Here is a 12,666-nt window from a genome sequence, read left to right on the forward strand (position 1 = left end):
ATGGTACTTTCTGGGGTCCATGTCGTTGCTGTGTTTGAAAGTTTGCCCAGAGGGATCATTATGCTTGAATGCAATTAATATATTATTCTTTCCTTTGAATTAGTGTTTTTCTTTTTATACTTTCTAGGAGTGTGTTACTTTGTCATCGTTTAAATTTCTCTTTGTACCTCAATTGGAATTAAAACTTTGTGTGATGAAAACATAAGCCTTTACAAAGGAAACAGAAAACAAGGAATAGGGGATTCCTGGGTTTTTTTCTTAGTGTACACATACTCTTATCTCCACATTCCTTGTCTATCTGGAAAGAATTACTTGAATAAGTGAAGTGAATAATTAATTGAATAATCCTATAAGTACATTTTTTTATTCTGATAATGAAGAGGGTTGCAACATTTAAAATATTGAATGTATGTTTGATTGTGTTAATTTGACATTTCTCTTTCAGGAAATTCAAGATCTTATCAGCAGTGGATGCATACAGTAAAGGTATAATCTTGGTTAAGTAATTATGCTGGCCACTCTGTCCCTTAAGTCTCCATGCTTTTCCTTACCTCTGTGTAATGGTAAAAGTTTGTTCCTTTATAAGAAAGATGTAAGTTCAGTCTGTAAGAAATACAAAGCCTATAGTATATGCAAAATTTTTTTTAGTTTTTTTCTTGAAGAATTAAAAAAAAAAAAAATCCCGTACACAAATCAAATGCCAAAATGCATAATGTTTTTATGTCTGTGTAGTCAAAGATTTCACTGCCTTCTGGACCATGTTACATTCCATAACTCTGAATTAGGTGTGACAATTTGATATGAAGCTTATCACTTCTAGTAAATAGCAGTTTTCTTAATATGGATTTGTACAATTTGGCTAGCAGAAGGCCCTTGGTATAACCTTGTTATTCTGCAGCATTAATAAAATATACTTTAGATTAAGAGAATTCTTGTGTGATTAAATGAGATAATTCTTCCTGTCAGGTCAAAGTATTTTTTTAGTTGCATAATAAATATGATAGGAACAAATGAAAAATAGCCTAACTTCTGAATTGATTTTGAAATGGTAACAGTGAATGAAGACCAAAAATCCATCATTCTGTTGGAGTGCCTTGATAAATGTGTCAGCTGTGGGATGACGTACTGTAACCCTTGTGTAGCTGCAGACAGCAGGTTGGGGAGGAAACACAGCTGTGCTTGCTCATACCCATTTCAAAGGAAGGTTCTTACATCTTCACAGCACACTGTTTATTTTTCCTTGCTGTTGTCTTAAGGTTTGCCTTGTGTTAAAATGTTACTAAAATACAGGTTTTTGTGTATTTCAGAAAGGCGGTGCACTGATCAACACAGCAATGACCAAAGCCACTCCGGCTGTGAAAACAGCGTATAAATTTGTAAGATCATCTCTTTCAAATAAATAATACATAAAAATATGGCAATTTCCGACCACCTCTCACTCTCCCTGAACGCTCAAAAACCTGAGCATTTTCTGAATAAATTGCAAGAAAGTACTTCAGCCTGTAGAAAGTGTTTAGCTTCCTCCATTTTCTCATATAGCACTAGGATTTAGAGTTGATTCAGAGCCTTCTAGATAGCTTGTACATAAAAATAGACTTTATCAAAGCATCAGTGTGCTGGTTTTCTTTCAGGCTAATACACACTAGAAGCTCATTTGAATATCATTTAGGTATTTGATACACAGCTGTAATTTCACTTTGGCAGTAAGTGCTGCACTATTGAGATGTGGTAAAGCAACAGTAATGTGTGCAGCAAATCATCTGCTCCTTTTTAGAAATGATAGTGGAATACTCGTGTTTTAACTGGGCTTAATGCTTATACTTTCCATCTTAAAAGATCCTATTTTTCAAAGACTGCCTACCCCATGAAACATGTGAGATTATACTGTGTTATGCAGTATGGTAAAACAGCAATAGAAAAAAATGAACAGAGAACTATTTTAAAGTTGCTTTTATAATGCATGGGAAAAGATTTTTGGCTTCCTTTTTGCTTTTCCAAATGTTTCACTAGCTGGATGCATTATAAATAGTCCTGGATAAATCAGTAAATCAGTCTGTGCTAGAGTATTTTAAGTAAAGTTTTCAAACAGAATTTTTAATTTTATATCACTTGAAAAACACGGCAGTCATGGAGAGAAGCAGGTAAATAAATTAAATATACTTCATATTCATGGACTCATTTATAATTTAAAAAAGGGTTCATCTGCAAATTATTCTTCTTCATTTGCACTATCTTAGACTGTGGTTCAGCCTTCAATTTTGATAATTAGGCCCTCAATTGCAAAGGTTCCTCAAAGTGAACTTTTGTATATGCCAGGAAACTACAGTAAACTTCTGAGGATCTTTATGTATACAGTATCCATATTTCTACCTCCTTTAATTTCTTATATTGTTGTCCTTTATGGAGCCTCCTACCAGAGAACTGAAATATGCATTTCTTAATTGCCACGTAATTGACTGGGAGCTTTGAGTAATGTCATTGGTACCATCCCTCAGAGTTCGAACAAAGCACTCAAAAATTCATCCAAATGGTCTGAGCAGGATCTGGAAAGTCTAAAGTGGCTTTCAGGTTATCATCTGGTACATGGCACCCCATCGTGCTGTTACTGAGCTTATGGATGTATGATTTAAGGATCAAAAAGACTATGACCTCTTGATTCAAGAAAATGATTCTTTTTCTGAATTGCCATGTAGAGATATTTATGCCCTTGAATGTATTTTTAAACTCCTATTTTCAAGACAACCCTGAAAACTTTTGTAGTTTTTTCCCATATTTGTGTAGGAAAGACAACTTTTTTCTGTTAAGGTTTTGGGTGTTATGCCCCCACCTTTATTTTGTTTCCTTCTTTCCTCTTCACTCTCTCTCCCCCTCATTTTGTTAGCCTAACAACATGGTATTCCATGTTGATAATTCCTTTCTGTATTGAAGAATATTCTTGGCTGATTTTTGTGCAACAGTGATTCTTGTCTGCCTCTTTGAATGCATACAGAATTCTCCCCTAAATAGCAGCACTGTGCTGTTCAGCAACACTGGGCAAAATCTCCATCTGCATATGAAATCACTTCATTTCTCTTAAGGTTGATGTTGCCCTGCAAGTTGCCAGACTGGAACACTGTTGCAGCCATCTTAAAAATATTAACATTTTTTCAACATGCTTTATTGGTAAAATACCCTTTCAAATTCAAAGGAGCATTTCAAATTAAGGAGTGATGTACATGACCATTCTTAGCCCGTCCCTAGTAATAATGGAGAATTTTTGAGTATGTTTTCACAGCACTGGCATGGATGTACTTAAAAAAAATCCTTAAATATGTGGAGAAAGCATGAATATAAAAAAATATGGTGGCAGTGCATGTTTGAAATTTGTGATAAAGGTATTGCCCTTCTCTATATCACCAGGTGTTTTAAAAAAAAGGCAAAATAAGAATGGCATCATAAGGCATGTTCTGTGACTACAGCCAGTGTCTTGCAGAGCAATTTAAGTCCTTTTATTTCTCCAGGCAAAAAACCAGGCAAAGCAAGGAATAAAGGAAGTGAAGAGTAAGTTAAAACACAAGGTATGTAGTACACTTTATTTACTTTCTTACACTGCTTCCTGTGTCAGTGTGAAGCTTATACTTTACAAATCACATGAGATTTGTGTTTTTAATGACTTTTGAAATATGCTTTGCCCTTTGTTCAACAATACATTTTTCATAACGAGCCCTCTGGCAAGTATCTGTCATTCTATGCATCCACTGAATAATCTCTTTATTGTTTGCATATTTTATCATAGAACAACAGAGGTCTTCAAAGATACATTAAGAGGATGTATGTTTTCATAAAATTGATTGCTTTGATATCACAATCAAAGCCTTTACTTCAAGCTGAGAATTTGAGAAGGCAGAGTCTTGCAGTACAGTGTATTTCAGGAGGTGCAGTTGTCCAGTTTTAGTTCCATAAGATACATGAACAATAGCAGCGTTTCAAGATGAATGAATAGTTTCATTTTGCCTAAGCAACCTCACAAACTATCAGAAAAGGTGGTTTAGGAATTTTGCAGCTGCTTTTCCCATTTGGAATTTTACTTCCATGTAAGATTTTTTTCTTTACAGAGAAGAAACCATTTTTTGGATACCTATTATACTATTTTAAGAAAAATTTCAAAACCATTTGAGCAGTTCAACTTTTAAATGACCATGTTGGTAATCCAGCATTTTGAAAAGCTAAATTTGATTTTCTTACTACAGATGGTATTTTCATGACAGTAGTAGATTGTGGCAAGATAATTTTGAATGCATTCTGCATGCATAATATGGAGGGTATGTTTGCAGATAATGATTATAAATAAAGGAATTTAAATCTGTTTTGTTGCATAGGAGAGTGAGGAAGAGTTTGGAACTTGCAGTGCTGGTGCGGTACAGACTGTTCCTGTCTACACATCACATTATGACAAAAGAACAAGCTCAGAAAAACGAAGACTGGCACAGGTAAGACACCTGAAACTTCTGTTTGTATTCACATACATATAGTGAAAATTTTTTGCTGCTTGTAGTAGTGTATTTGTGAATCTGTTTCCAAGATAATTTTCCTGTCTGTTTGGATAGTGTGATTAAAAGGCTGTGTTTATAGAAATACTGCTTTTATGGAGAAAAAAAATGCTGTTTGCATTTCATCCCTGTTGAGAGGGGAAAGAACAGGAGATCTGTAAGTATGGATCTGAGATTTAATTCTTAAATGCTGGTTTTGAGAAAGGCTTCTCACAAAAATACATTTGGGTCTATTCATAGATCTGTATTAAGCTGTCTCTTTTCTTTTAAGGCATATCAATTTTGTGTTTCTAAGAAATTGTTTTGGCAGTCATATGGACTTTAACCTTGCTCAGATAGTTATGATTTATTATTTTGTTAATAATTCAGCTAGTTAATGCAGTGCCAATGTCTTGGGTTTTGTTCTCTAATTCTTTCTAGTCTAGATTTGAAGTAACAGGTGTAGTGTCTCAACTTTGTCAAGTTTTTTAATGTTTTTGGATTCATTTTGATGACTTCTTTTTCAAAAATATCATCAAAGTTTTTCAAGCTTTTTCTTCCTTGACAATATTTACCTGCATATGTACATATTTTTAATGTATGGTTATTTATTTTTACATTGTATTGTTATTGCATGTTTTTAAAATATGTGGATTTGTAATGCCTGCATCTTCCTAACATGAGAATTAAATGTACAAATTCAGTGCAAGTGATCTAACAACATTTATTTTTGCTCTAGATACTGCAATAATGAAAATCTGAGTTGTCTATTTAATCAATTTCATTTTTAATTAGTTTTTATTGGTAGTAAATACAAAGTTTCTCTAATATAACATCGAACTGATGCAGATGATTGCTAAATGATGGTGAAATTGTACATTAGTATTAAGTCATTATTTTTAGTAGGGTTATAAATAATACAAAGACTTTCTGCTTCACTGATACGACAGTGCTGCCTATTGTTATATACAGGAGTCTAGGGATACAGAGGAATATAATTCACCTTGGTACAATTAAAGATTTCTTTTGAAGGCCTATGTTCAGACAGAACAATTGAACTTTGCTGTGTTTCTGCGTTTGTGCAGCTGTACAGTGCTGAATCCTGTAATCACTGCTGTTTCTACCAGGTGTCCTTTAGCTTTGCAAACAAGGCAGGAGTGCAGAGGTGTGCCTGGCTTTGTTTGCATGCATCCACACACGTGTGTTAATGGATGTGTATGCACATGGACATACACACCCACATGTTTTTGTGGGCTGTATTTACCAACAAAGCTGGGAACTGAGAGCCTCACAGTTTTGCCCTGCTTCAAACCAAAGGTATCTTCTCCCCAGCTCTTGTCCTGAATGTCACGTGAACCCAGTGGGCAGGAAGGAGCACATGGGGATTGCCCTCCAAGAACCCTTTCACCTCTCACTCATGCCATTCTCTTTTTCCTCTTCCTTAAAAGCAAACAAACCAGAAGACTTCTGAAAAATAAGTCTGCTGTTTCTACTCTTGTTTTTTGTTTTTGGTGTCTTGGTATTTGAATAAGATAACAAAAATTCCTTTTTAATAAGGGGTGATTTTAAAGTTTACATCCAAATAAAAATACGTATTCGTATCCACAATGCATGTGTATGAGAGACACCATGTTTGATATAGTACTGATTCTGCTGTTTAAAAAAAGTGAAATTTACAGTGCTGTTATTGTCAGGTTTAATCCTTTTTCTGGTAGTCTTTATCCTGCAAATGAGACTCTTTACCCAGATTTCTAAAATTATCTTCACCAGTGGCTGTATCAGTATAAGGTTAGCGCTAATGTGAAGTTCAGGCAATTTGATACATATTTAAAGTAAGGACCAGATACTGATTAAGTTGTTATATTTGTGTACTGAAATACTCACCCCAAACGTAGATAAACAATGAACAAGAGAGAGCAATTGCTTTTTATGGTCATCTTGCTTCCAAAATAGAGGCATCTCTGCACTTTATTACTATCTCCTCCATACTGAAACAGTAAAATTTAGAAAAAAAATTTAGAAAATTGGAAATGCAAAGAATTTGGTGTCATATTTTATGTCAGATTGGAAGTATGAATTGAGCATTTCCTTCTCCACTGCTTGGAAACAGTTAAATACTAAGAGTTACCCGATATGCTGTAAAACACACTTTGAAAAGTTGTGTAAGATATGGAAGTTTGCTTTACTGAGAAAGATAATTTTAAAAATTCGTTCATGACAGGATTTGGGGTCTGAGAGGACGTTTCCTTTACAATAGGAAGTGAATCTGCTTTTACCCAAACAAACAGGCGTTTGTATATGGGTCTGCTAATTAGTACCGTTATTTCCTGTTTTGTTGATGAGGCTTTAATAAATGTCAAGGGGTACAGCCATGAAGATCTCCCAATTAGGCTTTGCGTTTGTAAAACCCAACCCCTTTGCTTTTGTGTGAGGATGACAGTTCCAACTGCAGCCTCAGCCTAACAGGGCTCAAGGGAAAGGATACTTCTCTGGTTTTATTGAAAACACAGCCAGCTTGGCCCAGGGAGAATACCAGCACTGGTCACAGTGCAGAGCCATTTTTAACAATGAATATTTACTAAGCTTTATCACTGCTGTCATAGCGGCTTTACTGTATTTTTTTGCTTTTCCAGATTGGCAATAGACTTAAGAAAAATCAGCAAAAAAAAATATATATATATATAACGAGAGGATAACTAATTAAATACATTATTGCAAACCGAAGCACCGGTACAATTTGCATTTGGGAAGTGTTTCCTAAAAGGAGGAGCTGGGGGCTGCAGTGGTCGGTGCCCGTTCGCGTGCGCGCACAATTAACGCGAGCCCGAGACGAGCCGCTCCCGCTCCTGCTCCTGCTCCTGCTCAGCCTCGCTCTGCTGGGCCCTTCAGACATGTGCGAGCTGAGCTGGATTGCAAGTCAACATTAACAGATGGATTGCCCTAAGCAAGGGAAAACCACAACAACAAAATCTAGTGAAAGTGGAGGATTGAAGCTTTTTATTGTTAAGCCTTATTAAAACCTTGGCATGTGCGCCGCTGTTAACTGTTTCATGCCTAGAGCTAATAATATGTCTTGGGCACGTTTCATCTCCTGCATTAATTAGGAATGTAGGAGATACAAGAAATCACCAGCTAAAATTTTTGAAATAAAAATTAATGCAAGCATGAGATTGCTTAGGCTGTGTTTGCAGTGTCTTGTGGACGATACCGCTGAGTTCCATTAACTATTGATGAGCAAGGTACAGCAGGGCATGTTTTAGACTATGGAGCATTCAGTTTTTGCATAATCTGATTGAATTTTGTGCCATTATATGCTCCCAGGTAGTGCAGATTTGTGGGTACACAGGGACCTAAATGCAGTAGGAGCTCTGTAAAATTGTTCCAAATTAATATGTGATTAAAAAGAGAGTGTGTTTATTATGATCCTAGTTAGAATGCCAGGAAGATCTGTTTGATTTTATGAATATGATCTTTGTAGTTTTACTCTTATATCAGGTGTTAGGGTAGCTGATTGAAAATGGACAATGTCAGGATATCAACAATAATAATGTATTTCATGGCAAATAAAACATTCTGGCAGATAGCAGAATACCAAATAAGAGCTATCAGTTCCCTTTGCACTTAGTAAGTTAGCAATGCCCCCTTATCTCTCAGAAAATCCATGTTCTACCTGTACCTTTAGGCATCTACTACTTCCCATCTGTAATAGAAATAGGCATGTGGATTTGCCAGTCACTGTGTCTTAGCACTGCTTTAAACGTTCCTATATTGAAGACCCCAAGTGAACTACTCACCATGACTTTGCAAAATCCAAGTACAGTGTCTAAGAAGATTTTTAAAACGCCTTTAATAAAAATGAAGTTAGACTAAACTTTTTTCTTGGTGTTCTCAAACAGAAGAAAGGTTTTTAAATATTTTTCCTCCTTTCTTTTTTTTTTTTTTTTAATCATCTTGCAAATGGAGCTTTTTCACTTTTATTGAAATACGTCCTAGAGAATATACAATATATAATTCAGCTTGCAGTAGGTGTGCTTGGCATCTATTCAACAAAGACAGCAAGTGTCAGGCAGGAAGATGTGTTCAGAATAACCTTATCTTCAGGAGAGCCCCATTTTTCAATATCCCTACAATGGCCAGTAAAATAAATGACATAATCATTAGCTACAAAGGACTTCTAGTAACTGATTACCCTCCTAACCTGAAAAAGGTGGTGACAGTGGGCTATTCTGAAGACTTTTTTTTGCCCCAGGAAAATAAAGAGAGAAGAGTGTGATAATGCAGTGATAATGCAGTGCTGAATATACATTTTTTGTGTAAGATGACTGAATATCTTTCAGAAAAAATATCCACACTCAGCCCCACAATGATTTCAGAAACATAAATCTGATTAAGTGCATTCACCTGTATTTGTATTCAGACAATGTGCTTGAGATCACATCTATGCCTGCTAACCACATACAGTACTGGTTCTGTTGCTGGAGGTTTCTTCTACCCTCTTTGACTGAAATATTATAAATTGAAAGATGTAATCAACAGTATGAGCTAGTTTTTAATGTGAACCATGTTTTGCTTCTTTAAAATAACAGTTTTGAAGTAACCATTGGTTGATCAGTAAATTCTGTTTCTTCAACTAATGTGAAAATATTGTAGATATCATTAGCTTCCTTTAATTTGGAGAAAAATCTCCCGTCTTGTTGTGTCAAGTAAGATCTCTTCATTCCACAAAACAGTCAGATTTCCTTTTAATTAAAAATGAAAAACCTAGGCAGCCAAAACTCAAATTGCAGATTACGAGAGTGCCCTCTGGTGGCTCCTGTTCCTTTCCAAAGTGGCAGAGCACAGGGACCCTCTGCAAGCCTTGTCTGGTACAACGAAGACCTCTTACAAATCAAGGGGTGCTTCCTTTATTTGTGTGCCCTGAAATTGTCCCTGGATTTTGTGCAAATTAAGCGTTTAGATGCTTTTGTGTATCATGCATGGTTCTATTTTCAGGAATAGGCAGTGGAAGCTCCCAAGTAGAGGTATGATTACAAGATTGCTGAAACCTGTCCCTGCTTCCCACTAAACAATGACAGTGACTGTCCCCAGCAGAGTTGTGCTGTTTGTTCTGCACCCATAAACCAGTGTCAGCCTTGTGGCTGTTTTGTCTTGGAGTTTTGCTGTAAAAATCACTTGAGAAATCTCTTCACTAACTACCAGGATTTCAATGTAATTAAAAAAAAAATAAATAGATGGAATACTGGTCAGGAAGGTGCTCTGAATTTTTTGTTACCCTGTGGAATGCTTGTATTTTCAGGGCAAAGTCATCAGCATATCTACCTCTGATTCATCTTACTGAAAGAAAAATTTATACAAGCAAAAAGTTTGCAGATTTTTTTTCTGCCTACTGTAGCCCCCTCCCTTCATGTTTTTTAATAAATAGAAATGCAGCCTTTCTTCTGGACATAAATGAACCATACTGGTCTGTCTAGCACTGTTTCCTTTTTCTGAAGGATCTCAGAGAAAAATGCTGTCTTGCAAAGTATCTTCAAACTGGGTGAACCTTTCTGTGCTCAGTATTTAATTGAAATAACCAGATTGTTCATCAGGAGAATTTACTGACATCTTAATGTAGCAGTGGTATCTTTTACTTTCTTTTGCTGTGTACCTTTTTTCTTCCACGAGTCATAGTTCTGCTCCACTAAATCAGGGAGCCGTCAGACAACCCTTGGAACCTGTGTCCCGACTTCCTATTGCTTTTGCCTTCTGGCTTGAAGGTTTGAAGAGCACCACTTTACATCTAAAAAGTAAAGTAACTACTTCATCTCCAGTACTCTATGTTTCCCAACGTTTTCTTTCTCTATATATTCCTGTACCTAAATAAAAAAAAAAAAAAAAAAAAAAAAAAAAAAAAAAAAAAAAAGTTCAGTTACAGAAAAAAGTTTGTTTGGAGGCAAAAGGAGGGAGAAATAGAAGAAATGGGAGAATCTTTTCCTGCAGGGATCTCTGAATCACATCTCTGAATGTGAGAGTCCAGATTCAGGCTGTCTAATTTTAGATACTTCTGAAATGCTGAAGTTAGCAGCACTGCTGCCTTAGGCTCTTTCTGCAGTACGTGGAGAGAGGAGCATGACTGAAGGACAGCTCAGCCCACCTAGAATCTTGATTGCGTCCTGATAATGTCTTGGTGCTAATTATCTAATTTGGGCCCTAAAATAGCTAAAATTAGTAACATCCAACTCCAAGTGCCAGCCAAATCCCACAGCACCTTGCAGAGAAAGACCTCATTTGTTGAGCAGAAGACTCCTACTGATCTCAAACAGGAAGAGGGACTCCTCCTTGGTAATTCTTCTGTTTAGGATCCCTAGACAGTATAGAAACATGCTTGGAGTCAGTATTTCTAAGGTGCAGTCTTTTTTTCCTTGCAAATGTGATTAGTCTGTTTTCAAGCTTCATATGGAGCTTCCCTCAGATAGGATCTGCCACAGCCTGTTGGTCTGATGGATAGGGTTTGGTGCTGCTGGAGTCTGGAGGTGTAGGATGTTTGTGTTTACCATCATTTTACATGGTACATTTTACCTTGGGGTTTTTTTGGTAAGTTTTCCTCTGAGAAAGTCACACATGACCAGCAAATGGTGCTGTCAGCAGTGATTGTACCATGAGATAGTTCTGGTGATGTAAGGTTATGATGCACATTTTGCCCAGAAGAACAATTTAACCGGTAGTCTCTGTTTTATCTGCTTAGGAATTGTATCAAATAGATAGCACATTCCAGCCAAATAAACTGGATTTAGAGCTGTCCTGGTTCACTGAATTGCCACACTGTGCACCTGAGTTTCTTTCAGGTCTCTTTAACTTTCTTGTTACCTCAAATCCATGTTCTCTTTTCTGGTTTTGTTCACGTAAATGTTCTTGTGGCTTTGGACACTGATTAGTTTTTCTTTCCGACACACATTCTCTCTTATCTTCCTGTTCTTCTGTCTACTGTCACCCCCTCAGCCCTCCATTCTATCATTTTTCTTCCACCTAATCATTGAGTGTAAATCAGGACATTAATAACCATCAAAAAAGGGAGTGTAAGTGATACATTTCTCTGTTTTTTGCAACTGAAAATTCTGCCTGGTGAATCTAATTCTTAGAATCACGCACAAAAAAAAAAAAAATGAGCTGCTGGCTTTAGTTGTTGCAAATGGCAGTGCAAATCTCCACGTCCTATTTTAAAAGACTAACACTTGTGCTTGTTGCCAATTAAAGTGGAGCCAGGCTGCCTTCTGATGGTGCACTCCTTGCAGCTCGAATGGTGTGTGGCACGGTGCCACGGTGCATCATCAGCTGAAAACGGGAGGCTTTGCTAAGAATAGCCCGGGTGCCATTGAGAAAAGTGGGATCTGGCTGCTGGGAGGTGGTGCCTCACTCTGGGCAGCGTGGGGCCTCAGGCTGATTCGGGGGGCTCAGGCTTCCTGAGGAAAAAAGGGTCTGCAATTCCTCAGGGAAAGTGGTAGGTTGCTTGTTTTGGAGCAAAACATGACTATTTTTTAAAAAAATACTTGCAGGAGCATGATTAATTGTTAAAAAGAAAAAGCAGCGTTACACTATTCTCAAATGATACCTGTGTTCAGGAGTCTAGCATGTATAAATGGTAGGGAGCTGAGAGTTTGTTCATTTTTCACCACAGTAATTCAGAACAAAAGTAATTACATGTGCTATCTTTTACTAAGTTTCTCAACAAATTTATCATCTCTACTACTAATAAATCCTAGTCAGCATAGGTATTAGGGTTTCCTATAACTTTACAATAGTCACTGTGGCATTAAAGTGTACTTGGCATTTCAAAGCACTGTGCCCATACACGTATTTCTGGTAGTATCTAATTTATATCCAGGACAGTTTTCTGATACCAGAGCATTCTTGATTAGAATCTGTACTTCTTTTCTGTCTCTGCTTTCCTCCTCCTTTCACCAGTCTCAGCTCTTGGGGAGTGTAATGAGGAGTACCTTCCTGTGAGTCATGGCTTTAGGTCACACTGTTTAACCAGAAAGGGACATGAAAAGTTGTTCTTTACTGGAGAGCCTGATGGGGAGATCTTTGGCTTCCCTACTGGATGGAGCCATAATTACATGATTTGGTTGCAGAGGAGGATGGGTAAAATAAAAGACTGAATCATAAATAACAGTGGGCT

At 36.8% G+C, this 12,666-nt stretch overlaps 1 protein-coding gene across 1 annotated transcript in view; it reads left to right on the plus strand.

Annotated features, from left to right (window-relative positions):
* DENND1B (DENN domain containing 1B) overlaps positions 1 to 12,666 on the plus strand; it is a 226,389-nt gene that overhangs the window by 206,637 nt on the left and 7,086 nt on the right. Inside the window, 4 exon segments of the mRNA XM_066324629.1 lie at positions 446 to 486; positions 1,308 to 1,376; positions 3,501 to 3,557; positions 4,359 to 4,469. Coding sequence (XP_066180726.1) covers positions 446 to 486; positions 1,308 to 1,376; positions 3,501 to 3,557; positions 4,359 to 4,469 — 278 coding nt within the window.

Source organism: Sylvia atricapilla, chromosome 9 (assembly GCF_009819655.1).
Source record: "Sylvia atricapilla isolate bSylAtr1 chromosome 9, bSylAtr1.pri, whole genome shotgun sequence".
NCBI lineage: Eukaryota > Metazoa > Chordata > Aves > Passeriformes > Sylviidae > Sylvia > Sylvia atricapilla.